This window comes from Ostrinia furnacalis, unplaced genomic scaffold (assembly GCF_004193835.3).
Source record: "Ostrinia furnacalis isolate ACB-3 unplaced genomic scaffold, ASM419383v2 OfSCF3250, whole genome shotgun sequence".
NCBI lineage: Eukaryota > Metazoa > Arthropoda > Insecta > Lepidoptera > Crambidae > Ostrinia > Ostrinia furnacalis.
In genome coordinates, this window is record NW_021133489.1 from 182467 (window position 1) to 208724 (window position 26258).

The following is a 26258-nucleotide window of genomic DNA, read 5'->3' on the forward strand; positions in this document are numbered from 1 at the left end:
GTTGAGGATTCCGGGTGAAGCTCGCTTCCACCTTCGGCCTGATCATCACTTACCATCAGGTGAGATACAGGCCAAGAGCTTCCCCGTTGTGGATAAAAAAAAAACAGAAGTACGGGAAATGCTACGGAAGAGCCGAGTAAAATACTTGTACTTATTACCTTAAGAATTTTAAAAGCACAGACGAAGTTTCGCCAACATTTTTCTACTCGCCGTTGTTACTTAAGGAACCTGAGCCTTTTGTATCTATTCATTTTCTTTTCTTACTAAAACGTAATGATATGACTGCCCGAATCAGCAGCCTTCATCAAGAAGACGAGGGAATTAGGCCCTCCAAATTATACGGACTAAAGATTGCCAAAAGCTATTCCGCCCCTGAAATGTTTAAGGTACCAAATTAGATGATAATCTTTTTATCTTTTAGATATCTTTCTCTAATGGAGATGAAGGCACTTTTGTTCTTTTATAATGCTATGTATTTTTGTTTGAAATTTATGTCTGGATGTTTTACTTTTGATTCGTAAATTCTATTCATACTAATACTTCACGTGTTCTTATCGTTTATTCTTATGCTTATTCATGTACAGACTTCTTTAACTTACGGTGAAAGGATATCGTGTTATACATGGTGACAAGTTGAGTTTAATGATTTGCCGACTGAACAAAATGAAGACGGAATGGCTTTAGAAAAAATATTGATAACATAATTTTGCTAATATCTTTCAATACAACAGGTAATTTAATAATTGTCATCATCTTAGAATATTGTAAGAAAATACTGTCAGTACCTATAGTTTTTTTCTTATAAACATTTCTTTTCAGTATCATCATCATCATCATCATCTAAACCCAAATCGCAACAAGACAACACCAAATCCTTACCAATTCAGTGCCAATTTTTGTTGCCAGAAAGCTCTTCAGTACCTTCATCACCGCCGTATCTTGAGTGTAAAACGCAGTGTTTGCCAAGTTATATTTCTTAGGCATAAAATTAGGTACATCTTACGTAGTTATAGCTTCTAGAGGTGAAATGTAATGTTTAACCAATGTATACCTATGTTGTTACTGTTGCAGATTATTTAGCTTGCGATTAATTTTAATACTCAGCCAATCTGTGACCATTTTTTGACAGATTTTCTTGTGATCGAAAAATGGAAAAACTCGTTTTCACAACTTTCAGAAAACTCTTTACTCTTTCTTAACCGTTCTTTTGTTGAAAAATAAAATTAGATTAATGAAAATTTTAAACTTATACGTACTAATTCATTGTGCTTACATAAATACCAGTATAAGTAGCATATTAATTTACTTACCATATCCCACTGTTCCGATACGTACGAACTTCTGGAGTTCCCTCAGGTACATTATAATTCTGTGTCATTAGCGAACTGCCATTTCTGCCAATAGTTTCAGCCATTTTCCTGTTCAAAAGTTCATAAATTTACCACATGTATTTAATTAAGCTGGGTGGGTATTGATTAGGAGCGAGCATTCGTCGAATACGACGCTAATAAGCGATTGTTACGAAAACTCCTTTTGCGATTCGATTCTTAACGCTGTCTTAACTTTCGTATTTATCGGTTTCTATTACTGTTTGTTCGTTAATACTTCTCTCGCAACATCATCGATCAGTTCTCTTGCTACAAACATACTGATTTCTACTATTGTCCCAACTTTTATTGACATTCTTGTAGTTATAAGCTGTTCGATTTGCGTCGTTGCAAATATTGAATGCAAAGAATGCTCTTTACGAACGCGAGTACCTTCAAATTACAATCTTTTACCAATAAATTGACAAACTTTTTAATGAACTCTCAAAAAGTGATACTCTCATAGATTTGCATCGCAACTTTAGGCTGCTAGTTAGTAAATTTTTTAGTTATTACAGCCCAGACACAGCAAAAGCCCTCTTTAGGAAGCAATACACATAATATTATAAAAAAAAGTTTTAATGCAGGTAATATTCCCGTTAACCTACTTTTGATAGGAGTGGGTTTTCTACAAAAGTCAAACTATCCACTCTTGAATCGGAAGTCCGATAACAAAACTATTAAACTATTATCCTCTTACTAGCTTTTCCTTTCATTAATAGCTCTCGAGACATTATTTGCTCAGAAATAATACAACACAATTTGTTCACTTCAAAACGTTTATTAATAAAACTATTTTAAGCTTACATCGTATTATTTACAGTCTATTTTAATGTACAAGGGGTTTGTTTGTTTTCAAACAAACGGCAAGCCAGATCACCCCAAAACTTGTTAACATCTCAAATAACCTTAAAATATGATTTATTACTAATTTATGTACATTTGTTGTAAACAATAATACATTTTGAAAACGTAGTTAGAATCGGAGATTGTTTTGCATCGTTAGGTGTTTTATAATTAGGCATGTATTGCCAGCTTTGATTTAGAGTTAAGTTTAATAGTGCACAAATTAAACGTTTTAATACAATAATGCAAGTGATAAGTATATAATGTAAAGTTTCATGACGACAGAACAATATCTGACAAACCTTAATTTTTCATCCAACTGCAAGTAGTATTTATCTCATGAATATTATTATATATTCTATAGTAATCATTGTTTTTATTTGGTAACTCAAACCCGTAATAAAGTATAGCATGATAAAATAAAAGTTCGCATGTAATATTCTACATGACGTAATAGTACAGTTTACTATTACATTATGTTCTTTACTTTCTCTTTCTTCTCTATAGTATTCATTTGTACTATTTACATTATACATATTTAAATCTAAATAATCGGCAAATTAACTATAGTATAATTAGATCGGCATTTTGATATTATAAAACTATTTAAAAAGCATTCACGTGCAATAGTGAAGAGTTTTCATCAAATAAATTATTTACATTCATTTTATTTTCAATCATTTTTCTTTGTGGTTGCTTTACTTTAAAATCACAGGTACAAAGTGACTCAATTCCGTGTGTTCACAGAGTATTTAAAATATCAAAAAATGGGTACATGTGCCCTAACTAACATCAAGTCGTGAAAAATATTACCATTTTAAACTATACTAAGAGACTGCTGTAACGTAGAGTTTATTTTCAATTGCATCTTTTTGACTTAGACACTAGCAGACCATAGAATTGCTGTCGGCCAATAGTTTGTACGGGTTTTTAATATGAACATGTACTATGGCTGCGGACTATACACCGATTTGGTATGGCTCGATTCTTCATACAAATTGGAACCCGACCAAATTATCGGCCCACTAAAATTGTGTACTCTGCAGGGTTTCCTATCCTTTTAGTGCTGTATAAATAACAGCTCTACAAAAGCAATCTAAAGAGGTTTGTGGAAACTGCTCATTTAATTGTGTATAAACACATTTAAATACCATCAATTACACTTAGGGCCCTCGCCCACGGCGACTTTTTGTAGCGATGCAGTCGCGCGTTAGTAGCGCGTTGGCATCGCTTCTGTAGTGCGTTGCAAATGCGACTAACGCGCGTTATTAGCGATCGCGATGCTGTCGCGCGTTTCGTAAAGTCGCCGTGGGCGAGGGCCCCGTATGAAAGCCCAATGACTTTCCAATAAAAATTGTTATAACATACACAATAGAGCTCTCACTTGATAAAACTACCTATATCTAAATGTGTTTCAATTTCCAGAAAGCTCCAGAAACTGGCTATCACAAAATCTATTCTTAGTAAAAAGCGGCTATTCTGACCTTGATAATGTCAGGAGCTAGCACAGTTCAGAATCCATTACTTAATGCCGACCTAAATAGATAACTATTGTGCTTAACCACTGGGAAAGGGCCTTATAGCGAAATAATTTAATCATATCGTAACCAGTCTTTTCGCTTACAATCTAGGGAACAGTGATTTAGATTATAGATGCAAACGTGCGTTTGATTTTCGTTACAAAAGGATTTATGTAGATATTAATCTACGAGTAATATGTAGAGACACATGTAAAAAATAATGTTAAATTACACTTAAGAAGAAAAAAGTTGTAGTTGTTGTAGTAGCACACATATTATACGAGTAGGCAGTGTATATGTGTCGCTCATTGATTACAGAATTGCTTTACAGAGTGAATCAATGCATTGTTAAGTAACCTGTATGAAGTAACATTACATGATACCGGATATTATAAGGTGCAGAAAAAGATTTGTGTTAGACTAGGCGCAGACTACCTATTTTTAGTTGGCCGATAGTTGTGCCCGATTTTAAATTGTATGAAGAATCGGCCAAATCAAATCGGTGTAATGTGCGTACTTTCATACATGCCCATACTGATCAACTGCCCGACTAAACTATCGGCCGACGAAAAATCGATGGTCTGCGCCTAAGCTTATTGTTCTTGACAAATCTCAATTTCAGTTTCGAAATAGGTATTGCTGCAAGAGATTCAGAAGCTATTTTGCAATAGTATTGAGGCCATAACTAACTTAACTTGAGCTGAAAAGTTTTCAACGTTAATTGATTAAATTCTAAGATTGAGCCCAATAGCGGCATTGATACAAGTTTTAGTACTCTCCTTGGTTTAGAGAAAATAAATTATAGCTCCTTAAGCGTGCTGCAATAGTAGTTTTGACTGATTTTGTTGTAAATAGGAAAATCACTTTAAAATAATCGCATAAGTTACTTACTTTTGGCATCTATAATAAAAATCAAAGTTAACTCAGCAGACGGAGTATAAAAGTTTAACTCACAAAAATCTAAACCTACTTATAACAACACACACATTAAACCTAACGTGACTATTAATGTTAAACTTGACAAAACGCTACAGCTCGACCCAGGCTGCCAATAGCTTTCATCTTTCGATGACAGCATTAAAGAATCTTCTTTATTCTGTACCAATTCACTCGGACACGGCAAAGTTTCGATTGGCACGTCGAATATCGAGATTTGGCTCTTCACAACTGGTTGAGCAGTCGTTTCTTTGAACGCCTGACTCGTTTCTTCATAAAAGGTTTCATAATTAGGATCTTGGGGTGCGTTGTTAGTGACGAGCTCGTACAAACTTTTTGGGACGTCAAAGTTGACGTCATTTGGGGATCTGTCGACTTTTTCGAGAACACACGTGACGTCATCTAACGCTGCTCGGAGTATTTCGCTTTTCGATTCGTTTCTTAACATCTGGATCCAGGACAAGCGACAGTCGCAGCTTAGTTTGTTGCCTGTAACAGAAACATTAGTATGTAAAGCGCCACTCGGAATCAGCTTAGCTGTAATGTGAGTTTGGGGAGGGCTTATTTGTAGCTAGAACAATGACGATAAATAATACTATCTAATACAATAAGTAAATTATTCTCGTATCTCAGACTACGGCTTTCAGTTTGTACCTACAAGATAAGATTTATGTTAATTAGGAGATTCTTGCTCCAGTCTAGGCTTTGTGAAAACAGATTGTGTTTGTGTTTTGTGTGAAAATAATTAACAAAATATAAACCATATTTTAGGCATCCTAAGTTTTTATTTTTAAAATAATTAGCCCTTAGATGTTATTTATTTAAAAATTAATTCCTGATTAAAGAATAAATGTTCCTTTAGGTCTTAAACTGAAAATTATCCCAAGATCAAAAATGCATTTATTTTTTACAAACTATTTGAAATTTATTTATTTTGGCTTTTCAACTACGAAATTATCCAAAAAAGGATAAAATACAGTGACGTAATTTTCAGTAGTCCAAATACGTAAACATTATTATACTTTAAACCATTCATTAGTCAATTCAATTACACGACTATTTAAAACTGTTTAAGCTAATGAAGTAGAACTAAAACTTTCCCAGCCGTTTTCTTCAAATCATCGTCTAATTACATCACTGCTGCCATTCAAAAGCTCCCCAGAGCCAGTCAATGCTAACGAAAATATAATAACAGTCGTTTGCTTGTTGATTTTTAATAAAACATTTTTCATTCTACCCAAATCGAGTTATAAGGCCATTGTTGACTTGCGAAAGGGAGCTGTTACACTCATTAATTGTCTTTAATGTGTGAAGGGAGCTTCGGTAGGGGATTAGGCCCTGTAGGGAGAACCTTTGTTTGCACAAAATATAGTTATTTATCTTCCCATGAGTGCTCTCTAAATACATGGAAGCGTGCGCTATTTACTCCTAAATAATATGTTGGACTCAATAGGGAATTCTGGCAAATATGATTATAATGGGACAAGTACGTACTTCAAAATGTACAATGTTTTGGCTACCTTGATTTTAAAAAGTACCCCTTGGTTACATTGTTATTTTGATACGGTATTCAAATTCAAATACAATTAGAGCACAATTATACACGCAGTTTTATGTCAAAATACAAATTAGAGAATTCGAGACTGAAGGGTGCTGTTAAAATAGGAATCTAATAAAACCGTCAACTTACCACTCAAGTAAAGAACGGACGTCTTCATTTTCAAGTTTTCAATTATCGGCTTAACGTTTTCGTACGTAAAGTACTCTAACTCGTTGTTCCTCAAATCTAATAACTCAAGTCCTCGAACACCTTCCAAAAGGCCTTCATTAATCGACTTCAATTTATTTCCAGTCATTGATAATTTCTGCAACAATACAAGCCCATCGAAGGCTCTTTCAGACAAAAATTTCAATTCGTTATTGTCCAATAGCAGCTCATTCAAATTCCACAATTCAGTGAACGTCAAGTCTCCGATCATTGCCAACTTGTTGGACCTCAAATCCAATCTCGTCAAATTAGCCAAGCCTCTAAAAGTATCTCTCGTCAGTATCGTAATTGAATTCGCCTCTAGTATCAGATCGTTGAGTACAGTCAGATGTTCAAAACAAGCGTCGTGTGCCAGATTAATGCTGTTAAACGACAAATCGAGATTTCTGAGTGAGGGTAAATCGACGAATACGTCCCTCTGAATCTCGGTCACTTTATTCTCTTTTATAGTCAAGTTTACGAGGGCCGGGAGATTTGTGAACGCCGAAAAGTCCAATGCCGTTATTTTGTTGTTCATTAATGTTATCTCTCGTACTGTGGACATGTTTGAGAATGTTCTTTTCTCTATTTTGTCGAGTGTAGCGTAATGGATGAAGAGTTTTTGCAGTCGTTTCATTCTGTGGATCACTTGGAGAGGGATGAATTTGAGTGCGCCGTCGGAGCGAACGTTGAATGTGAGCCGTTCTAAATGAGGTTGGGAACTGAAGCTAGACCAAATAGGATCAGTTTCGTCAATTCCCCCGTTGAAAACCCAGCAGTCAGCTCGAGTTGCGGTCCTCACTTCGGTGTTTTCGCAATAGCAGTGCACCTTAGACTCCCTGTCCGTTATTTCGCATATATTGTCCTTTATCTGCGTCGAGTGGAAACGTCTCTCAGTTTTATCTCTGCGTTTTTCATTTAGTCGGCTTTCAGTGTAGGATATTTGCACTGAAGTCAGGGCCAGAGCTAGAAGCAAATATTGGACTACGGTCTCCATGTCCCCTTCCTTTCAGTAACCTGGAACAAACAAAAAAAAAACATTTTAGCGAGATTGCCTTTAGTAATTACTGTGGCGTAAAATTGTGGTAAAGTTTAAAACCTGAATTTGAGTTTCAAATGTGTGTAAAAGATTTCAAATTCAAGTTACTTTGAACACTGTTTAAAATTGTATGATTGAACAAACATTAGCACAGTTACGCTAAGTTGTTATAGCTACAGTAAATTGGACTTTTTAGTAGTATTACTATTTCAAGCTGTAGGTATTTTAGTAAGTTAATATTATTTAATTGCCCCTACTAGACTTGCAGCTATGTTTTATTTTACTTGCCACTACTACCATAGGTGCAATATTGTTTTCAAAGGTGTGTCTTAGATAAACATTTACACGTATACACGTAGTGTGTCCCTTAATAATTAATTTTGATATGAGGGGTGGACACTCAACTGGATATCCCAACTGTCAGTCATATTCATGCCCCATGGCCATTAATGGTTTTCAATATCAATTTCAATATAATGCACGTGCTATTAATGTCCTTAACTGCCGTAAAATTACATAATTCTAGAAATGTTGATAGTAATTTGTTTATAATTTTGGGTGACGGTTTAAATTGGTGTTTATTCGTTATGCAATTGAAATTATAAAAAAAATGATATTTAACTGATGGCTTTCAGTTGAAATAAAATATGAATATTGCTTTATCTATTGTTGGTACTTTTATTTAATTTGGAAATAATCTATTTATTAAAAATACTTATATTAAATGTTTTTGAGCAGCTTTAATAAAAAGAAAAGGTACCCAATACGTTGTTTCATTCTTCCTCATTTCCCAAAACAAAGACCTGTCGAACTAATTCCTCCTTAAAACATTCTTTGCTTAATTAAAAAAAAGACGAGCCCTGAAAATGCAATACCTAATAACCGTTTGAGCGAAACAAAAGAGTCGGAACACTCTTCTGTCCTCTTCTGCTTAATTACAAGCTGTTCAAGTAAAAAAGAGACGCCTAACGTTTTTAATTAACGTCAATGGTGCCGATATGAAACTTTGCTTTTGTTTCTTAAGTCTTTCCGCAGTGTCAAAAGTGAGGAATTGTTGAGACGTGACTTTTTGTTGGTACTTTATTCTTAATTCTTGGGACCACAGTGGAGTGGAAATCAGTAAGGTTCCTACGACATCAAGTAACTTTACATACAGTAGAAACGAGAGCACATTAAGGTATTTACCTTTATTAATGCCGGTTTTTTTTTATGTGACATGAGGCAAACGAGCAGACGGATCACCTGATGGTAAGTGATTACCGTCGCCCATAGACATACGCAGACCCAGGGGCGTTACAGGTAGGGATATTCCGATACTAGTAAATACGAGTAGGTACTCGATACTTTTGATTCGATACCAAGTATTTATTGTATCGAATCAATTTTGCGATACATAATCGGTATCGAAACAAAAATACTTGGTATCGAATCGAATCAGCAAAACAACCGAAAACAATAAAAAGAACCGAGAACGCATCATACAGAACTGAGAGAGTAAAAACAGTCAGATAATTAGCTTTAATCGGTTACCGAGTTACCGGTATTCGTTGCGTGGCGGCGTGAGTGACGCGTTGTCTCGCGCTGGGCCAGCCGAATTCGTCCGACTTCAGCCGAGCCTGAGCCGAAAGCGAGAGAAGGAGACACCCGCACCCGCCCGCAAATCATCTCGCCATTCCGCCATTGTGAAAGTGTTAAGTGATTATTTACAAGTAATTTTATTAATTGTAATCATCAAATTCATCGGTTTATTCCAATGTTATCATGGCATAAACCGATAAATAAATAGTTGTTTGCTTTTCAATTTTGTTTAAATTATTGTCCTTCAGCGTTCATTGATAGCACCCTCAAAATAATAAAACAAAATAAAAGTTCCAAAAAGTATCGATATCAGTAAGTATCGATACTTTAGGAGTACTTATTTAAGTAGTATCGAAAAAAGATTTGAGTATTATCGAAATGAGTAGGTATCGATACTTAGGTGGTATCGGAACATCCCTAGTTACAGGTGCGTTGCCGGCCTTTAAGATACGCTCTCTTCTTGAAAGCTTGCAGGGTTGCGGGTTTGCTCAATTTTCAGTATAGAACAACTTTAAGTATTAAAGGTAAGCTATAATAAAAGTGTCTTGTAATGTAGAGTCAACAGCACAGTTAAATGTATACTTTTGTTGCAAAATAGTACATAATAGGGACAACATACAGTACCTATTTTAAAACATTTGTTAACACCTTCGCTGCCAGCCTAAAAATGGCACTGTTCCGTTCGGGCCATGGGGGACAATGATGGGCGACACTTTAACTTTCCGTTCGGGCCGCGTCGGACAATGATGACCGCGAGTCAGACCTATGTTTAAACCTCTGTATTGAGCCGATGGACAGCATTTCTTCAATAATTCTCATATAAGCTGACCCGCGCGGCTCCCAAGATTAGTGTACGTCACTTGGTTCTCAGGTAAAGCTCGGACTTAGAAAAAAAAATGTGGTTAACGGTAGCGCAAAGAAAAATGGTAATTATAGAATGCATTTTTGCAAATTTATCAACTTTTTAGCAAGATAATAACGGTTTATTAATTAAAACATATCGTTTACTTATTTTACATAATTTATAATAAGCAGGACAATAAAAAGAAAACACTTTCATTGTTGAACAACCACTTTGTATGAAGGGTTGGTACAGGTACTAAGTTAGGTAAGTAGGTTTTTTATTATTCATGTAGGTCAAGTTATTGGCATGTTAAATCAGCTATGTCATTATAATTATTTTTAATTTTAAGTATATTTTTAAATATTATTTGTAGATATACTGACAATTCAATATTGTTTTGAAAAAAGAACCGATCGAAAGTGACACTACAGTGATGGATGAAAAATTAAAAATACAGTGAAACAATTTCTAATACGTCAAGTCGCAAAAATTGGATTAATAACCCAGTTGTTAGTAGCACCTTCCTGTAAATTTCATAATTATATGGCTGTCCAACGAGGCAAAAATGGGAACTAATAGTTCAGTATTGATAGTAGCGCCTTCCTGACAATGCCATAGCTGGGACGGCTCAGTTTTGGACAACTTTTATACGAATTATTGATAAATTCAATTTTTTAAATAAAATTTAAACCTTTTTTAATTAAAACAATTTGAAAAAAATCACTTTTAGCGTTCCTTTTACGGTATCATCGATTTATTTATTATTATTTTTAATCACTATTTAAGACTTATCCTGCTAGTTTCGTTTCTCATTTTATACCTTATAATATTCCTATTTATGCGTAATATAATATATCAAAAACCTACCAATGTACAACTCTTTATTTTTTTGGTTGTTCTCCTTTTTTTTTTGGATGCGAGCGGGGATGGTCGACAACATGACCGCGCGGCCCTACGGAACGGATTTTCGAATTTTCGCTCGCTGGGGCCATGGGGGTCAATGATGTCCGACGCTTAATAATTCGATGTAGAGACTCAAAAACAACTATATGTTAATAAAATCCTTTATTTATGTTTATAATGTAACGATTTAACAAAAAAAAACAATCGACGAAAATTGAAAAAAATTGAAATTTTTACTTGGCCTGGTAGGAAAGTGCAGTGTCGGACAACATTGACCGCGTTGGCGTTCAATGTGTTAAGCTGGATGTCCTGGATATTGTAAAAATATTTAAATAAATTCCTTGAAATTCCATGCTAGACAATGTCGATATCTATCTTTCTTGTTATTTTCCTTTTTAGAAAATAAAGAAATGTAGTAGTCTTATGGCTTAAAATTCTAGGGTTCGCTTCTGTAATATTATTATTTCTTTTTCTATATGATTTCTTTTTCTAGTTCTTTGGGGATTACATTGATGAGATTCATAAATGAAGAAAATCTTTTTTGTACCTAAATATCAGTTTTTCAAAGATCATGACAAAAAGAGAGAGAAACAGGTGTACCAATTTTTTTTAAATGTTGAAATATGGCGTCTGTGATACAAAATGTGTAACATTTATTTGGGTTCAGATGGTTTTATTTACATCCAGATAATGCCTTTACACATTTTTAAGGCTAGAATGTAAATGTCATCACCTTTCTTATCATTTTCAAAGGTCAAAAGTCCACAGTGCCTGAGATAAGGAAGACAATGTGACGATAAACGCAACGTTAACGGCAAGTTGACACGTTTTTGTGAAGAAATGTACGATTGTCGAGAGAATCGCCGTCGCACGTCCCTAATGCGGTGTTAAAATAATACGAGCGGCGATGCGTAGCCCCTACCTAATGTCGGTCCGTTTGCTAGTGATGTTTGAAATATCGATAAGCAAGATTTTACTTATTTTTAAATTAGTTATTTGAATGAATGGTAAATGCAATTCAATAGAATTCAATGAGCTTACTCAGATAAACAATATATTTACCTCAACTGATAGAGTTTTATATCTGAATCTAGAGTACCGACTGACTAACACTGGTTTTTCATGAATTTTTCAGAGCTTGTCCAAAAGGTGCACAATTTTAACTAGACTACTACTAAACTTATTAAAACCTATATGTTTTCAATGGCCACATACCTACGATAAAAAAAGCAGAGATAAATTACCATCTAGTTGAATTCTTTACAATCTTTTTGTGTAGGTCATCTTTGTCCCATCACTAGAAGAAACCCGGCGTTTCACTCAACATAGGACGAAATAAACGTTTGTACGTGAGATTTTATCACTGATATTGTTCCGAAACTTTACGTGTTTAGTTAGGGTACGAAATGAACGATTATGTGGCGGTTCCACGGAATTTTTGGGACTGGCAACATTATCTTATATTGTTATTTCCTAAAGTTTGAATGTAAAATGTAAGAAACAATTTAGGAGTAAATAAAATCAATTAGAAAAACGTGAGCTAATGAAGTCTTATAAACATTTAATTGGAAACAAGCTTTTGTAAGTTGAACAAGTATCCATTAGCAACAATTCTTTTAATTATTCATTCTAATGTCGTACAATTAGCCAGGTTTGGTTCAGTGCACATTATAGACAATTAATTAGTGCTCTTACCTAATACACTATAGGTCGTGGTTCGTTCGTTCTTTCGTTCGTTTCAGCCAAATGACTGCCGGACAAAGGCCTCCCCCAAGGTTTTCCACAATGAACAATCCTGCGCTTCAAACATCTGTACGCTGAAAAACATCCAGGCTCTTCCTGTGTCCTATACCAGATCATCGGTCCACCTAGTAGAAGGCCTGCCCACGCTACGTCCTCCAGCCCGTGGTCTCCACTCGAGAACTTTTCTACCCCAATGGCCATCGTCTCTACGAGCTATGTGCCCCACCCACTGCCACTTGATTTTAGCAATTCTGCGAGCTATGTCGGTTACTTTGGTTCTCCCGCGGATCTCCTCATGTCAAGTCGCCTAATCGAATCTAGACTTATTTTGTATGTATCGGATACTTAAAAAAATCATGGTGTAATAATCGTTGTTTGTCCTTTTAAAGGGAATAAAATAAGTAAACACCTGAGTTTCCAAGAACTCGGAAAATGGAAAGATCTTACTCCTCAACATCAAAATATAGGACAAAAATACGGCTTTCATTAATTTCTATGCTGATATTGTGTTACTCGTAAGCGAAATTATTCCGAGACAGTTATTTGTTATTTGAAGCCCAGAACCGAGCGTGGGACGCCATTTTGTAAAAGAAAACCTTCTTACCAAATGGGTTTACTAAAATAAATAATCTTTTCGTAGAATATAAGCAGATAAAGTGGTAGACTTTTAGATTACGACTTAATTATGTAATAATATAATTAACTTTTGAACTTGAATTTACGTAGGTACATTGATTTCAACCTTATGTGAAAAACTATCATTGTTCAATGATTTTGTGAATTAGGTAGGTTTGTATTTTTTTTGCTTTTGATTTCCAGTTTGACTGGTTGGCAGTGGCCTGCATTCTACCTTCCTGCAATTTTTATGAAGTCATCTTATTTAATTTGTTTTTAGGTTCTTCAAATGTTTTTTGAGCTTTTGTTTAGTGTAATGTTTTTTGTTTAGTGAGTGAGCACTGTTATTGAGAAAAAAAAAGAATTCGATTATTTGACAAAAATAGCATTCTACGTGGAAGTCAACTTTATCAATGTGTCAGGTTGAAGTAACTGGTTATTCCCAAATACATTTTGGAACCTTTCATAAAGCACGTAGCTGCCTTTTTTCGTTTGTATTATCAAAAATACAAAGTGACGATTTCGCAATAATAGAAAACCTTAACCTACCTGCTATTATTTGTACCTGCTTAAGCTGAAGTGTCCCTTATTTTTTGTCACGGATTCCCAAATTGATGTAACGTTTTTGCATTCTCGAATTTTAACTTATAATTATTTCCTGCGGTTTTTTTGATGTAGAGTGAATATTTTGGGTGTGTGAATGCCCACTTTTTTAATGTTATCCGTTTGAAATAATATAACGGCTTTGTTTAAATAAACGTAGAAGTAAATCGCTTTGTGTATCGAGATTAGTATCAAGAAGTAGATTGGTCTCATACTGAGCAGAGACCAATTTGGTACAACAATTTCATTATTTTTGCTTTATATTGTCAATGTGTATCATTCTATTTTTAATACCAAATAAATATTTTTTCTTTCTTTCTTTCTTTTTTATTGCCAGATAAGGAAAGAGAGCAGGATGTTTCATAAAACAAACAATTCAATATTATCATTTAACAAAAACGCCGCACTTTTTGTTTATTTATTGTTGGCACTTGAAAGTTTATTTAAATGGTGCTGTAACAGCACTTCAATTGTTTACGATAAGGGCGAAATATAAAAATATTTTTTTTTGTTACAACTGACCTAACTCAATAATAATAATACCTAAGCACAAATAGCGCCCTATTGTAAATCCCTAACAAAGCTTTACTACGTGCTCTCGAATATCTTCTTAGATTACATTACAAAGGCGTTACATACAAAAGAATGTTAGATAACGGCACGTCAAGGTAAACTGTAGGTTCTAAAACAGTTGTAATAGGGATGAATTTGCAATAAAAATTGGTGCCCACCCACCCTATCACGCGCCGAACTTCTGTCACCTGTCCTTTTTTGTGACGGACGCGAAATGTTTGCTTACCTGCGCTAGCGCATGGCCCTGTCCAAATTATGTGCATTTTACTGGATTTTGTTATAGTTTACTAGCCACGTGACCATGCGCCACGTGTATAGCGGATCAAACACTATCAATAATAATTATATCAATTTTACTGACATTTTCTTCCTTCGGTAATGAAATTATAAGTCTCCTAACATACTTACATTTGTATGCTTTGTCATATTATAACCGTAATTCCTTCATTACAACCACCACACTGTCAGTAGGAATAAAATTCCAATATAATACGTAATGTTTTTAACACCTAATATGTAACGTACTCGTATTAGGGTCATTCTTTTGATGGAAGAAACACTACAAGTACCTACTACTACGAGTTTAAATGGCACACTTGTAAATTTCTTGAGCATTGATTTGTTTGGAAAGGTACTCGTGAGTTCTCTTTTGACTATTATTACATACCTAGTATTTCTCAATTTAATATTAAATTAGTAGTTTTACAGAAGCATAATACATTTATGAAGAAACTTATAATGTTCAAATCTAAGCCAATATCACTTCCCATTTAATGCCATCACAGGCTTACAGCTTTACGTTCTAAATCGCCATCTTAAGAGTAAGCTAAAGAATTATGTAAATGAATGCGAAATGCTTAAGTATCACATCGCAACGTTATCAGATGTTGCTACGAAGGCGTGAAGGATGTTTTATAATTTACAAAATTAATGCAAAGTGAGTTTACGGATCTTCGGAGTCCGTCAAAGTTGCCACTTTAGATTTCGGGGAATGAATTATTAGCGTAGTGATGTTAATGTTGAGAATTACCAAGTGCTCGAAGGTTTAGTCAATGGGCTTAGAAATTGTGGACCGATGAGAGACTTATTTTATTTTTTTTTACCCAGGAAAATGGCCTATCCATACCTACCGCCGGGGGACGGCAGGTTATGTGGGACTCGAACCCACTAAAAACCTGGGGTGTTCCCTCTGCCGCATAGTGGTCGGCGCCTTGGGTACTAGAAACGACCAAGGCGCCTTACCGATGAGAGACTTAGGCTGGGTTGCGCCATCTTACTTTAACTTTGACAAACGTCAAAATGGCTACCTAAGTAAACTTTGACAAACGTTACATCGACATTAAACATTAATTGGTTCTCAAAACCAAGCCGTCGCCAAAATAAAAGAAGAAGAAGAACATCGGTTATCGTTATAGTTACGGTCAAAGTTAGGTGGTGCAACTCAGCCTTAGTGATAGTACTAAACTAGGCCTTCGAAGAAATGCTCTATACCTACGCTTAAGAGTAGGCGCACACCGTTGATTTTTAGTTGGCCGATAGTTGTGCCCGATTTTAAATTGTATGAAGAATCGGCCAAATCGAATCGGCGTAGTGTGCGCACTCTCATACATGCCCATACTGATCAACTGCCCGAATAAACTATCGGCCGATGAAAAATCAACGGTGTGCGCCTGCTCTTAATCGGATCTATGGACGCCACTTTGAAGCAACTTCAAAATTAATGATTTTACTGACGTTTGACGTCACTTGAATAGAATATAATTTATTTTATTAACTTACTTGTAGGTTTTTTTTTAGAATGGGTTGGTAAATTAGTTAATAGGTGTTGATTCCAATCAATATAATCCAGTTTTTCATACATTTTCTTGAGTTAAATCAAATCAAATCATTTATTTGTAAAACATAGGTGAACATGTGCAATTCAGGTGGTACATAATGAGTAATAGAGCTCTGTGTTTGGCCTATGAGTGTCGTACAAATTAGCCCACTAAACAAATACAAACAAAACATAGTACCTAGTTACATGTCATAATAATTCAATGTCAATTTTAAAAATTATATTAGTCCAATGAATTATATTTGTGAATCGTATTCAATCACTTATTTTCTCAATATCGAAACTATAGGTTTGTTTACTCTAACACCGTCATCACTAGCGAAAGTTTTCACTTTAACCATAGCTTTAACTAAGTGACTTGAACCAATTAGTTGGCAAGTATTTATGCGAGGTATGAGCCGTTGATAGATGGCTCTTGTTGTCTCATAAATTTTATATTACCTATAACTATATGTTGCCTGAAACTAGGTACATAATTGTAAACGAGTAGTTACTGATAAAATAACTAAACTGAATGTTGTAATATCTATCGTAGTTCAGTTCACTCTTAGTTTTTTGACACTTTTGATCATTACCTTTTATCTTATTTATAAAGAATATTTAAATAAAGAAGACTAAGTGTTAAAACAAATTGAGACACTTTTGAATTAAAACTATTTTAAAACTAACAATAAAGTTTCAAAGCTGTTTTTACATCATTATACAGTACAAACAGCTTTTGCCGCGAAAGCTCTAAAAACGAAATGGTTTCGAATTCCTTTTGTATACTTACAAAACTGAAGTGGCAATTTGTTATATCTGAGAACTCAGTATTTTGAAGCGGAAAACTCAGCTACCACAGTCAGCGACCGAACTGTACAATTGTGATCGTTTAGTTTTAAGTTTAGTTAGTAAAACAGATTAAACAAATAGATTAGCTTAGTTTGTTTGTGCTTTGTCCAAAGTTTCAAGTATAATTGTGTTTGTACAGAGTATTAAATACGTAGTATTGGTAAAATGTTTTTGTTTGTACGTTAAAACCAAGGCAATGTTCAAATATTGGAAGTTCCTTCCTTAACAAAACAAAATTTCAAACATTCAAAATTAAATATCTATTGAAATGCTTTTGGAGGTGCAATTCTTGACAAGGCTGTGGGCGAAATACATAACGTGGCTACTATTCTCTTTATATTGAGTCAATGAAAACTATAAATCAATAAGTTTCCTACTTGGTATATAAATATTTAACTGATTTTAATCTCCATTAATTGTTTTAATTAAATTCGGTCTTGTTAACCACCTGTGTACGTCCTTCAAATTTCCCTCATTAGTGTACGCGTCTAATGAGCCAATTTAAGGGTCGCACGTAACGATAGAAAGATTTTCAAAACTATAGGTTTAAGAATTTCAAGTTGTACCTAAGTACAATTCTCGAAAAACTTAGTTCCAATTTTAATTAGAATTCAGCACATAGTATACGTAAACAATCCTCGATAGTGAGTGAAAGAACTGCTGAAATTATTTGAAACAAAATAGCTAAGAATGGGTTTTTTTATCCACAACGAGCAAGCTCTTGGTCTGCATCTCACCTCATGGAAAGTGATGATCAGGCTGAAAGTGGAAGCGAGCTTCACTTGGATTCCGCGAGCATAGAGGAACTTGCTATCTTACCTCAAGGCTGGTCAAACCTTGCCACTTCGTGGCTCGCCAAAGCATTTGAATTTGCCCGCTAGCGAGTTAGCCGGCGCGCGGTGGTAAATGGCCTTATGAAATTTAGTACAGTTTTGCTTTGATTTTCAAAAAGCTGTGGCCCGGAATCGCCACACTCTAAGAAATTTTACTCATCTGGAAAATCTATTGAGCCGGCCTTGCTCTAACTGCTCTGATACGTGATAATATCGTAATCCCTCTCTTATAATACAAAATTGCCCAAAAAAAACATCGTAATAAGCTTTTTGCTTAAGTTTGAAACTATATTTTCAAAAGACGACGTGAGACTCTTAATTCCGAATTTCAGCTCCATCGATTGCTCGCTAATTCCTCGCCTCGCATATCAAATATCGGCATAATGTTATCAACTGTTACCGTCGGAGTTATAACAAGTCCCTCAACTTCTGCCCGAGTTTCCACTTGTTGGAACTTTCATGGTATTCATTCATGTATTGGGGATAACAAAAATCCATAATTGGTTGCGCCGTCATTACTGGGAGTCCGAGATTTGCCTATTTCAGTAGTCGTTAAGTTTCTGTTGGGTTATTGAGAAATTGGTGGGCCATACGTTGTTTCTAAACGCCTTAAACGATAGGTTTTAGAAACAGAGACTCTAAAGATTCTTTATTATTTTCATTACGAATTTTTATGTGTATCACGTTGTTTTTGTATGGAATAATCACAAATATCTACTTTTTAGGCTGAAGCATTGTTTTACACTTTCAACCAATATTGTTTACAAATACAACGACGTGGATGCTCAAAGTATGAAATTGTATCAAACACAATCATTTCCTTACGGACCATAATTATTTTGATCAAGATTTGTCTCAAGTGGAATACGAACGTGGAACCTAGCTGTAGTTAGACGCGAACTACCAGCCCAGTGGGCTTCAATATATTTTTTTCCCTATTTGGTAGTTTGTTGCGAATTTTTAACTGGATTTTTACTTTCTAATATAGATAGATAAGTATTATGTTTCTTATCAGTTAAAATTGTAATGATCCTGATGACCTCCCTCCTCCTCAGCGCTCCACCTCAAATACCATAAAGCAATTTTTTTAAAGATATTTTATGCTGACGGCGGCCACATGGGAATAAAATAACTCGAGAATTACCAATAACAGAGGTCGCAAAATCTTATAGCAATCTTGCCGGGCCGACTCATAAAGATGCGGGGAAAATATGAAATCAGTACGTAATACTTTGTAATAAGAGTTAGGTTCCCGAAAGTTGATTCCTGAGTTATCTATAATCGTTACAGTAGAATATTTCTTTTAAGACTTTCAATAAGTCGGTTTTGATAGATTACTGTCGTATTGCGGTCAGATCCGAATTGCTTGTACAAAATAACGACTGTGTATAAATGTATAAACCTTACGGGAGAGGTCAGGTAGGCACGAGTATGATTTTGTTGCTGTATTACTATAGAGGTCTTAAATATTTTCAGTATGTTTATTTTGATATTTATGTGGTTCTGTCAGTGCAGGTGGAGAACAAAACAAGATAACTGAAATAGTTTTTATTTCATGAAAGTATTCAATACTAAACACATGACAACATCCACTTTCTGATCAGAAATAAATTTTATCTTTAACTTAAAGTCATGTTATTATAGAATTACTAATCATTATATATTTGTATCAATAGCTTTGCATTGCATCCTACCTAACACAAATACAGTTCGCGACTGTGCGACGCGCGCCTGCAGTGTGTGCGAGCGCGACAGCAACATAATTACGAGGGAGTGATAAGGATGGGTAGCTTGTGGTCATTGGACAAAATTCTACGTGCTCACGGACCAGACTTTAGTGGTTTAACTAAGTATATCTTTTCTTCCATCATTCACGCTCCTCCTTTATTGCTTCTTTAAGGGAAATCAAATATTTTTATTCCAAACTTGTGCATAAATGTCTCAAAATTAAAAACGTGCCTTTCCATCACGAAAGTAATCTCCAAATACGGCTGTGCCTTTAAAAAAAATGTGAAACCGCAAAAACGTCTCTCTCCGCGGTCTTCAAACACAATATTCTCATAAATTGTGTAAAAAAGTAAAAAACCGCCGTCTTATGAAAGGCGGGCGAAAAACGCCGGGGGATTTTCGTGTGATTTTTTGGAATTCATTGGAAGTCCCAAGATGGCTCAAATAATTAGTGTCGATCCTATTAGGGTACTTCGCGACTTAGCTACGGAGAAGGTAGAGGTGTAATTCTAATATTATCACGGAATGTCGAGTGATTTCAGAATAGTAACGATTAAAATGGATATTATCAGTCTACGTGTGTTACTATGTATAACGTATTTATGGGTATTTGATTTACCTATTTTCCATGCTTAAGTGCCTAATGCCCGTATTCACAAACATTACTATGAGATCTCACAGAGCGCGTGGACGCACAAGGTGACACACGAACCAATCACAGAGCTCTATTCAACGCTGTGTATTTGATCTGCCGCTTCATTTAAGCAAGCATCGTTTGTGAATACGGGCTTAATTATTATTTTACTTGACTGACATCTAAGTTAGAATCGTTAAAGTTAGGTATTCAAACAAACTTGCCTAAAAAAATTTTTTTAGTCCGTAATGTTTAATATCAAAAAATATTGGACACATATATTTTTATTTGTCAATCTAACAAATAATTACATAGTTATGGTGCGTTGAAGTTGCGCACGACGTCACAACGTGCGGCATTTTTAAGCAAGCGTTGACGTCACGGGCCTCTTCTTATGAACTTTGGGGCGCTTTATCTCTTTAAATTTTCATTAGTTTGAAAAAGTGAAAAATACGTGTGGAGTATTTTTTTATAAGTTAACTGACGGACTAATTAAAACTCTTGCTTTTTGACCCAGGCAACATCCCCATTACTTATGTGGAACAAAATCCAAAAGACAATGAACTCAAATCACCGTCTCGTTAGTTTTTCCGGGAAATAAAAATCATAACTACGTTTACTTTTCTGTGTCAGTTCAGTTCAGTAGATCAACTTATTTTATAGGAGAAAAGCAACCCACTGGTTTTCGTAAGTATCTTAGACGCGTACGAAGTCGCGGGCGGCCGCTGGTTTGACATAAACATTGTTAAACTAGCGGCCGCCCGCGACTTCGTACGCGTGGATCCCGTTATACCTCCTTAGGGGTGGAGTTTCGTGAAATCCTTTCTTAGCGGATGCCTACGTCATAATATCTAGCTGCATGCCAAATTTCATCCCGATCCATCCAGTGATTTGGGCTGTGCGTTGATAGATCACTTTGTCAGTCAGTCAGTCATCTTTGAGTTATATAAATTAAGAAAACCCACTGGTTTTCAATTTGAAACTAAGTTAATGTTTATGTCAAATTGTTCCCTTTAACTTTGCTCTCATTTCAACAAGCATTGAAGCGCTCTTGACGAACCAACTCACCACGTCAACACATTTACATACTTATTCCGGATCATTTATTTATTTTAGGGTTCCGTTTTAAAATAAAGTATTCGCTGAAACCCACAACTGTAAGCCAATTCAACCGTGGTGTGTCTTCTAGAGTTACATTTTAATTTATCAGTTACTAGCTGACCCGGCGAACTTTGTTCCGCCTTAATGGCAATAAATAAGCAGACTTTTTTTTTTAATTTCGAACGGGATAAAAATCATATGTCCTTCTCCTGGCTCTAAACTACCTCCCTGACAATTTTCAGCTAAATCGGTTCAGCCGTTCTTGAGTTATAAGTGGAGTAACTAACACGACTTTCTTTTATTGTATACTAGCTGACCCGGCGAACTTTGTTCCGCCTTAATGGCAATAAATAACGGGATAAAAAGTATCCTATGTCCTTCTCCTGGCTCTAAACTACCTCCCTGACAATTTTCAGCTAAATCGGTTCAGCCGTTCTTGAGTTATAAGCGAAGTAACTAACACGACTTTCTTTTATATATATATAGATAATAGATAGATTCGTGGACATAGTACAAACTTTACTTAGGCTGAGTTGCACCACCTAACTTTGACCGTAACTATAACGATAACCGGTGTTTTTTGAATGGAGTTTGACAGATTTTTGTCGTTTGTCAAAGTTAAAGTAAGATGGTGCTACCCAGCAGGCATTATAGGAGGGCTAGCGCCTAACGAAGTCAGTGCCTGAGGTATGAGAGCGATACGAGAGGGGAGACATTGACCTAATGTTATGACGTGAAAGAGCATACGAATCTGAAAAAATCTGTCAGTCTCGAAAACTCACGTAATAAAAAAAAAGAATTGATTACAACCTGTAAATTTTTTAAAATGTTTTTTACCATGTACTTACTGAAAATAGTAATTATTATTATTGGCCAATGCGAGTAGATTTCATTTAGGTATTTTCTAAAATTTAAAAACACTTGTTAAATACCTAATTAATGTAAAAAGACATTTCAATTCATCTTTTAACTAATATGAACGTTAAGGCTGGATTGCACCACCCTACTTTAACTTTGACAGACGTCAAAAATCTGCCAAACTCCACAAAAAAAAACACCGGTTATCGTTATAGTTACGGTCATAATTTGGTGGTGCAACTCAGCCTAAGATTCATAATAGGTTTTCACCTTTTTATGTCACAAATCAAGACAGAACCACGAGTGTGCTCGGTTCACTCTTGATCCGTTTTTGTTTCGATATTTCACTGCCTGTTAGCGGTCGTCGGAAAATAAATATTGTTATTGAGACAACAGAGAAATCACTAGAGCATGAATACCGCGGTTTGTTTTTCGTATCGCGGGGTAAATTTGCAATAATTTAACTTGTGATCTATTTTTGTTGCTTAAAATAAACTTGTTGGCAATAAAATATGTTCAGTTGATTTGTGTATTGAAACAGGTAATAATTTTTAAATACTGAAAGTGACAAGAAAAGTACTAGTAGATAATTATATTTTAATAGAATAAAAATTGGTTAAATTATTTTTGTTCAAGATTTGGACGAAAAAAAATCTACATAAAAATATCCTTCTTCGACGAATAATATTGACACCCAACTTTCTGTCCTAGCAATTTCAATAACCTACCTATCATTTTAGAAACTGATTTTTTTCGATTTTGGTTACTTCATAGCAACAAAGCTGTGAATGAAAGCTAGAACGTAATATAAACAAACTATGAGTCTACAAAATGCTACCTATATAATTAAACTACGACTAAACATAAGCAATACAGTCATGCCTATGCTCCTATTTGGAAAGTTTTCAAGCATGCTTTGAATTTCGGAAAGCAGCAACTGTCAATGACGTCACAAAGTCACAGTTTACAGTGCCTAATTCCGAAGTCACTACCACGCCGAAGTTTCAGTCACAAGTCCGGAAGTGACGTAATGAAAACCGGATAGAAACCGGTCGCGGCTGACAGTTAATCGGTACACAGACATGTCAACGTCCGGTTTGAGTAGGCTAACGGGTTATCAGGGCAAATTAAAATTTCATTGATTAAAATATTAATTTTGTTGGACTACTGGTAGGTATAGGTTTGATTGAATTCTGATTTACTTCAATGGACAGTGCTAAATACAGCCTGATATTATATGATAAATATTTACTAGCTTTGCTAGTTAATCCATGCAGCGAGGATTTTAGTATTACAAATTAATACCGTAACATGAAAGAATCACAAACACCTCAAGCCTTCTTTATGGTTTAGTTTTGTACAAAAGGTACACCTTGTCTTTTCCCTAGGTTAATTAAAATTGGTAAAGTCCAAACCTAACAGATTGACATAAGCTACTTTTTGTACCTACTTGTAACAGTTTATGGACAAGTCTTAAAGTTATTATCAGTGTTCAACCCTAATGAGTAACTATCTTTTTACCTTTATTTCCAATTTTAACAAATTAAAAGTTAACATACCTACACCAGCCACTGATTTGTAACAACGAACAATTATTTCCTTGTTCAATCAACCGTTGGTTTATAACAATGAAGTAATTATTCCCTTTATAATAATAACCTAGGGCTACCTCAGCGGACGTGTCAAAGCCATATCACAAATTAAGCGTCGACAATTTCTATGCGGATGTCGACGCTTACAATAACGCTATGCGGAAATCGAAGGCGTTACAATTGATGCGGTCAACTTAACTCCTCACCCAATTTTAAACCTTACTCCTCTCTGATAAAGTCCACAAAGTAAAGCCTTTTGCTTTGTATTCTTGGTGCATTCACTGTTAGTGCATTTGACAGCGAAGCAACTATATTGGGCACGGCCACAAACTTATTTGATTCAGCGGACAGAAGGATTGTTATGAGAAATAATGAAAATACGTGAATGGAATGCTTTTAAGAAATGGATAGAGATGCTTCTGAAATTCAGTTCTATTCTGAAATAAAAATGATGCTTTTTATGCAGGACAAGGCAGGTATTTGACCGCAATCGCACCTGGTGTTAAGTAAGATGCAGTCTAGGATGGAACATGTCTGCCCTGTAAGTGCCTATTTAAAGACGCCAGTTTCAAATTCAAAATGTATTAACAAGCCACAAGTAATAAAGCTGGAATTTATATTTCTTTTCAAGATAGGTACTCTTTGTACCTTTCTTTTGAACTACGTAAAATAGTTGATTTTCTACTCAAATTTACATGCCAGCTGCGCTGGTGAGATAAGATGCACTTCTCTTTCAAGACCACTTTTGTTCCACACTATTTTTGTGAAATAATCTTTGAATAAATTTATTTTAACCGTAAAGAAGACAATTATTTTTATAGAATGTTTTAATAATATTCAAAGGTTTTAAACGTTATAATAGAAGTAATTATCCTTGGTTTAGTCCTATTTATCGGGAGTGCCTAAATCTCCCATTCTTCATTAAATATTATTGGGAATGCTCCAGGAATCCCTAAAAACTCTTTGATAATTTCTAGAAATCTAGATAATATTTTATTCCAAGGCTAAAATAAATTGCTTAAGTCACAATCATTATTACTACGAAATTGTTGACACAATTAATTTTTATTATTACCTACGTTTTTATCGCCTTTGTGTTATTAACTCAATAAAAAGATACGATTCTAATGATGATGATGTTGTTTAATTTCTTTATACGAGTAATTGTAGTAAACGAGCTATTGCCCGCGGCTTTTAGCGTAAAATACAGAACGTAAATTAAAGCCCTTATATTATTCCGACGTATAAACAATAATACTGTAATGTTTCATCAAAATCATTTTAATAGTTTTTGCGTGAAAGAGTAACAACAGATACAGACATCTACACAAACTTTCGCCTTTATAATATTAGAGTGTTAAGCATAGAATTTTCTACCCAATAATAGGTACAATAAGCTCTTTATTGGGAAAGTTTTGCTTTTATTAAGAAAACAGTCATCATTTACAAACCATTTTGCAGTAAACGAACGTTAAAATATATAAAAGAACTGTAAACATTGAGTTATCAGACAATTTAACCAAAAAGCATTACAAACGCGCAATGCATTTGCCGAAAAAGCAAAAAGCCTTCAAAAATAACAAGCTTAATCTTAAGTGGTGTCTAGAGATTTGCGAAAGCTTTTAATTTATGTTTACGTTTTCTCTAAATGTGCTTTTCCCGTGGTCCTTAAAAGCTCCTTCTTATATATTTATTTTAGATTATTTCCAATGGATTTTCATTTCATTTCATAATGCAATATACGCTAAATTTTCATTAGCAATGGATTATAAAACGCTGAACGCTTGTTTGAAATGATTATTCAATGTTTTAAATAATTAAATTATGGAAAATGCTTTACAATGAACTACCGACTCGGACATTGTGTTTATATTTATTTGGATATGAAACAATGATCCATGCAAAATAAATAGAAATGGCGTTACTGTTAAAATCTACCTTAACTAATTCTGCGAATCAGATTCAGATCAAGCTAAATTGATGAAAACAAAAAATCGATAATTTCAGATTATGTATGATAATATAAATAATATTGTTTACTTAAAATTACAACTAAATAAAAACAAACCGCAAAAAAGGGGTCACTAACAACACTCAAACTGAAATTAAATCAATCTACGACTTCGCAAAGAAACAACAAAAACATTAACTCACCTACAATCCAAAGTCAGTTCACAAACACTTAACAACACTTCGAAAATTCCGACCGTAAGTTGGTAGAGTTCGAAACGCGCGCTCCCTTCGCACCGAACGCTCGATCACAACTGAGCTACCCCCGGCCTGTGCCACGAAATAGTGGGGAGTGATGCCCCCGACTTTAATAGGGGTATTTAAGAAGTGAATTGATGGCCAGTGTCCGTCGTAGGTAGTGATAATTGTGGTATATTGACAATGGGCGCGATGGACGTAGGAAACATTTGAAGGCAGTTTTAAAAATGTATTTTTAGTGTTCTGTGATTTTTTTGGAAGAACACGGTAATTAAAGACCACGAATGTATTTCAGTGATATATCGTTATTATGTGGGTTTCA

General features: G+C 34.9%; 1 protein-coding gene across 1 annotated transcript; it reads right to left on the minus strand.

Annotated features, from left to right (window-relative positions):
* Positions 1-4250: 4250 nt before the first annotated feature.
* On the minus strand, positions 4251-26013 carry LOC114357562 (connectin). The gene is made up of 3 exons (XM_028311248.1): positions 25883-26013; positions 6360-7433; positions 4251-5158 (listed from the first exon to the last, which is right to left on the minus strand). The coding sequence occupies exons 2-3, from the start codon at positions 7411-7413 to the stop codon at positions 4704-4706; spliced, it is 1509 nt and encodes a 502-aa protein (XP_028167049.1). The 5' UTR covers positions 7414-7433; positions 25883-26013; the 3' UTR covers positions 4251-4703.
* Between the last annotated feature and the right edge of the window lie 245 nt (positions 26014-26258).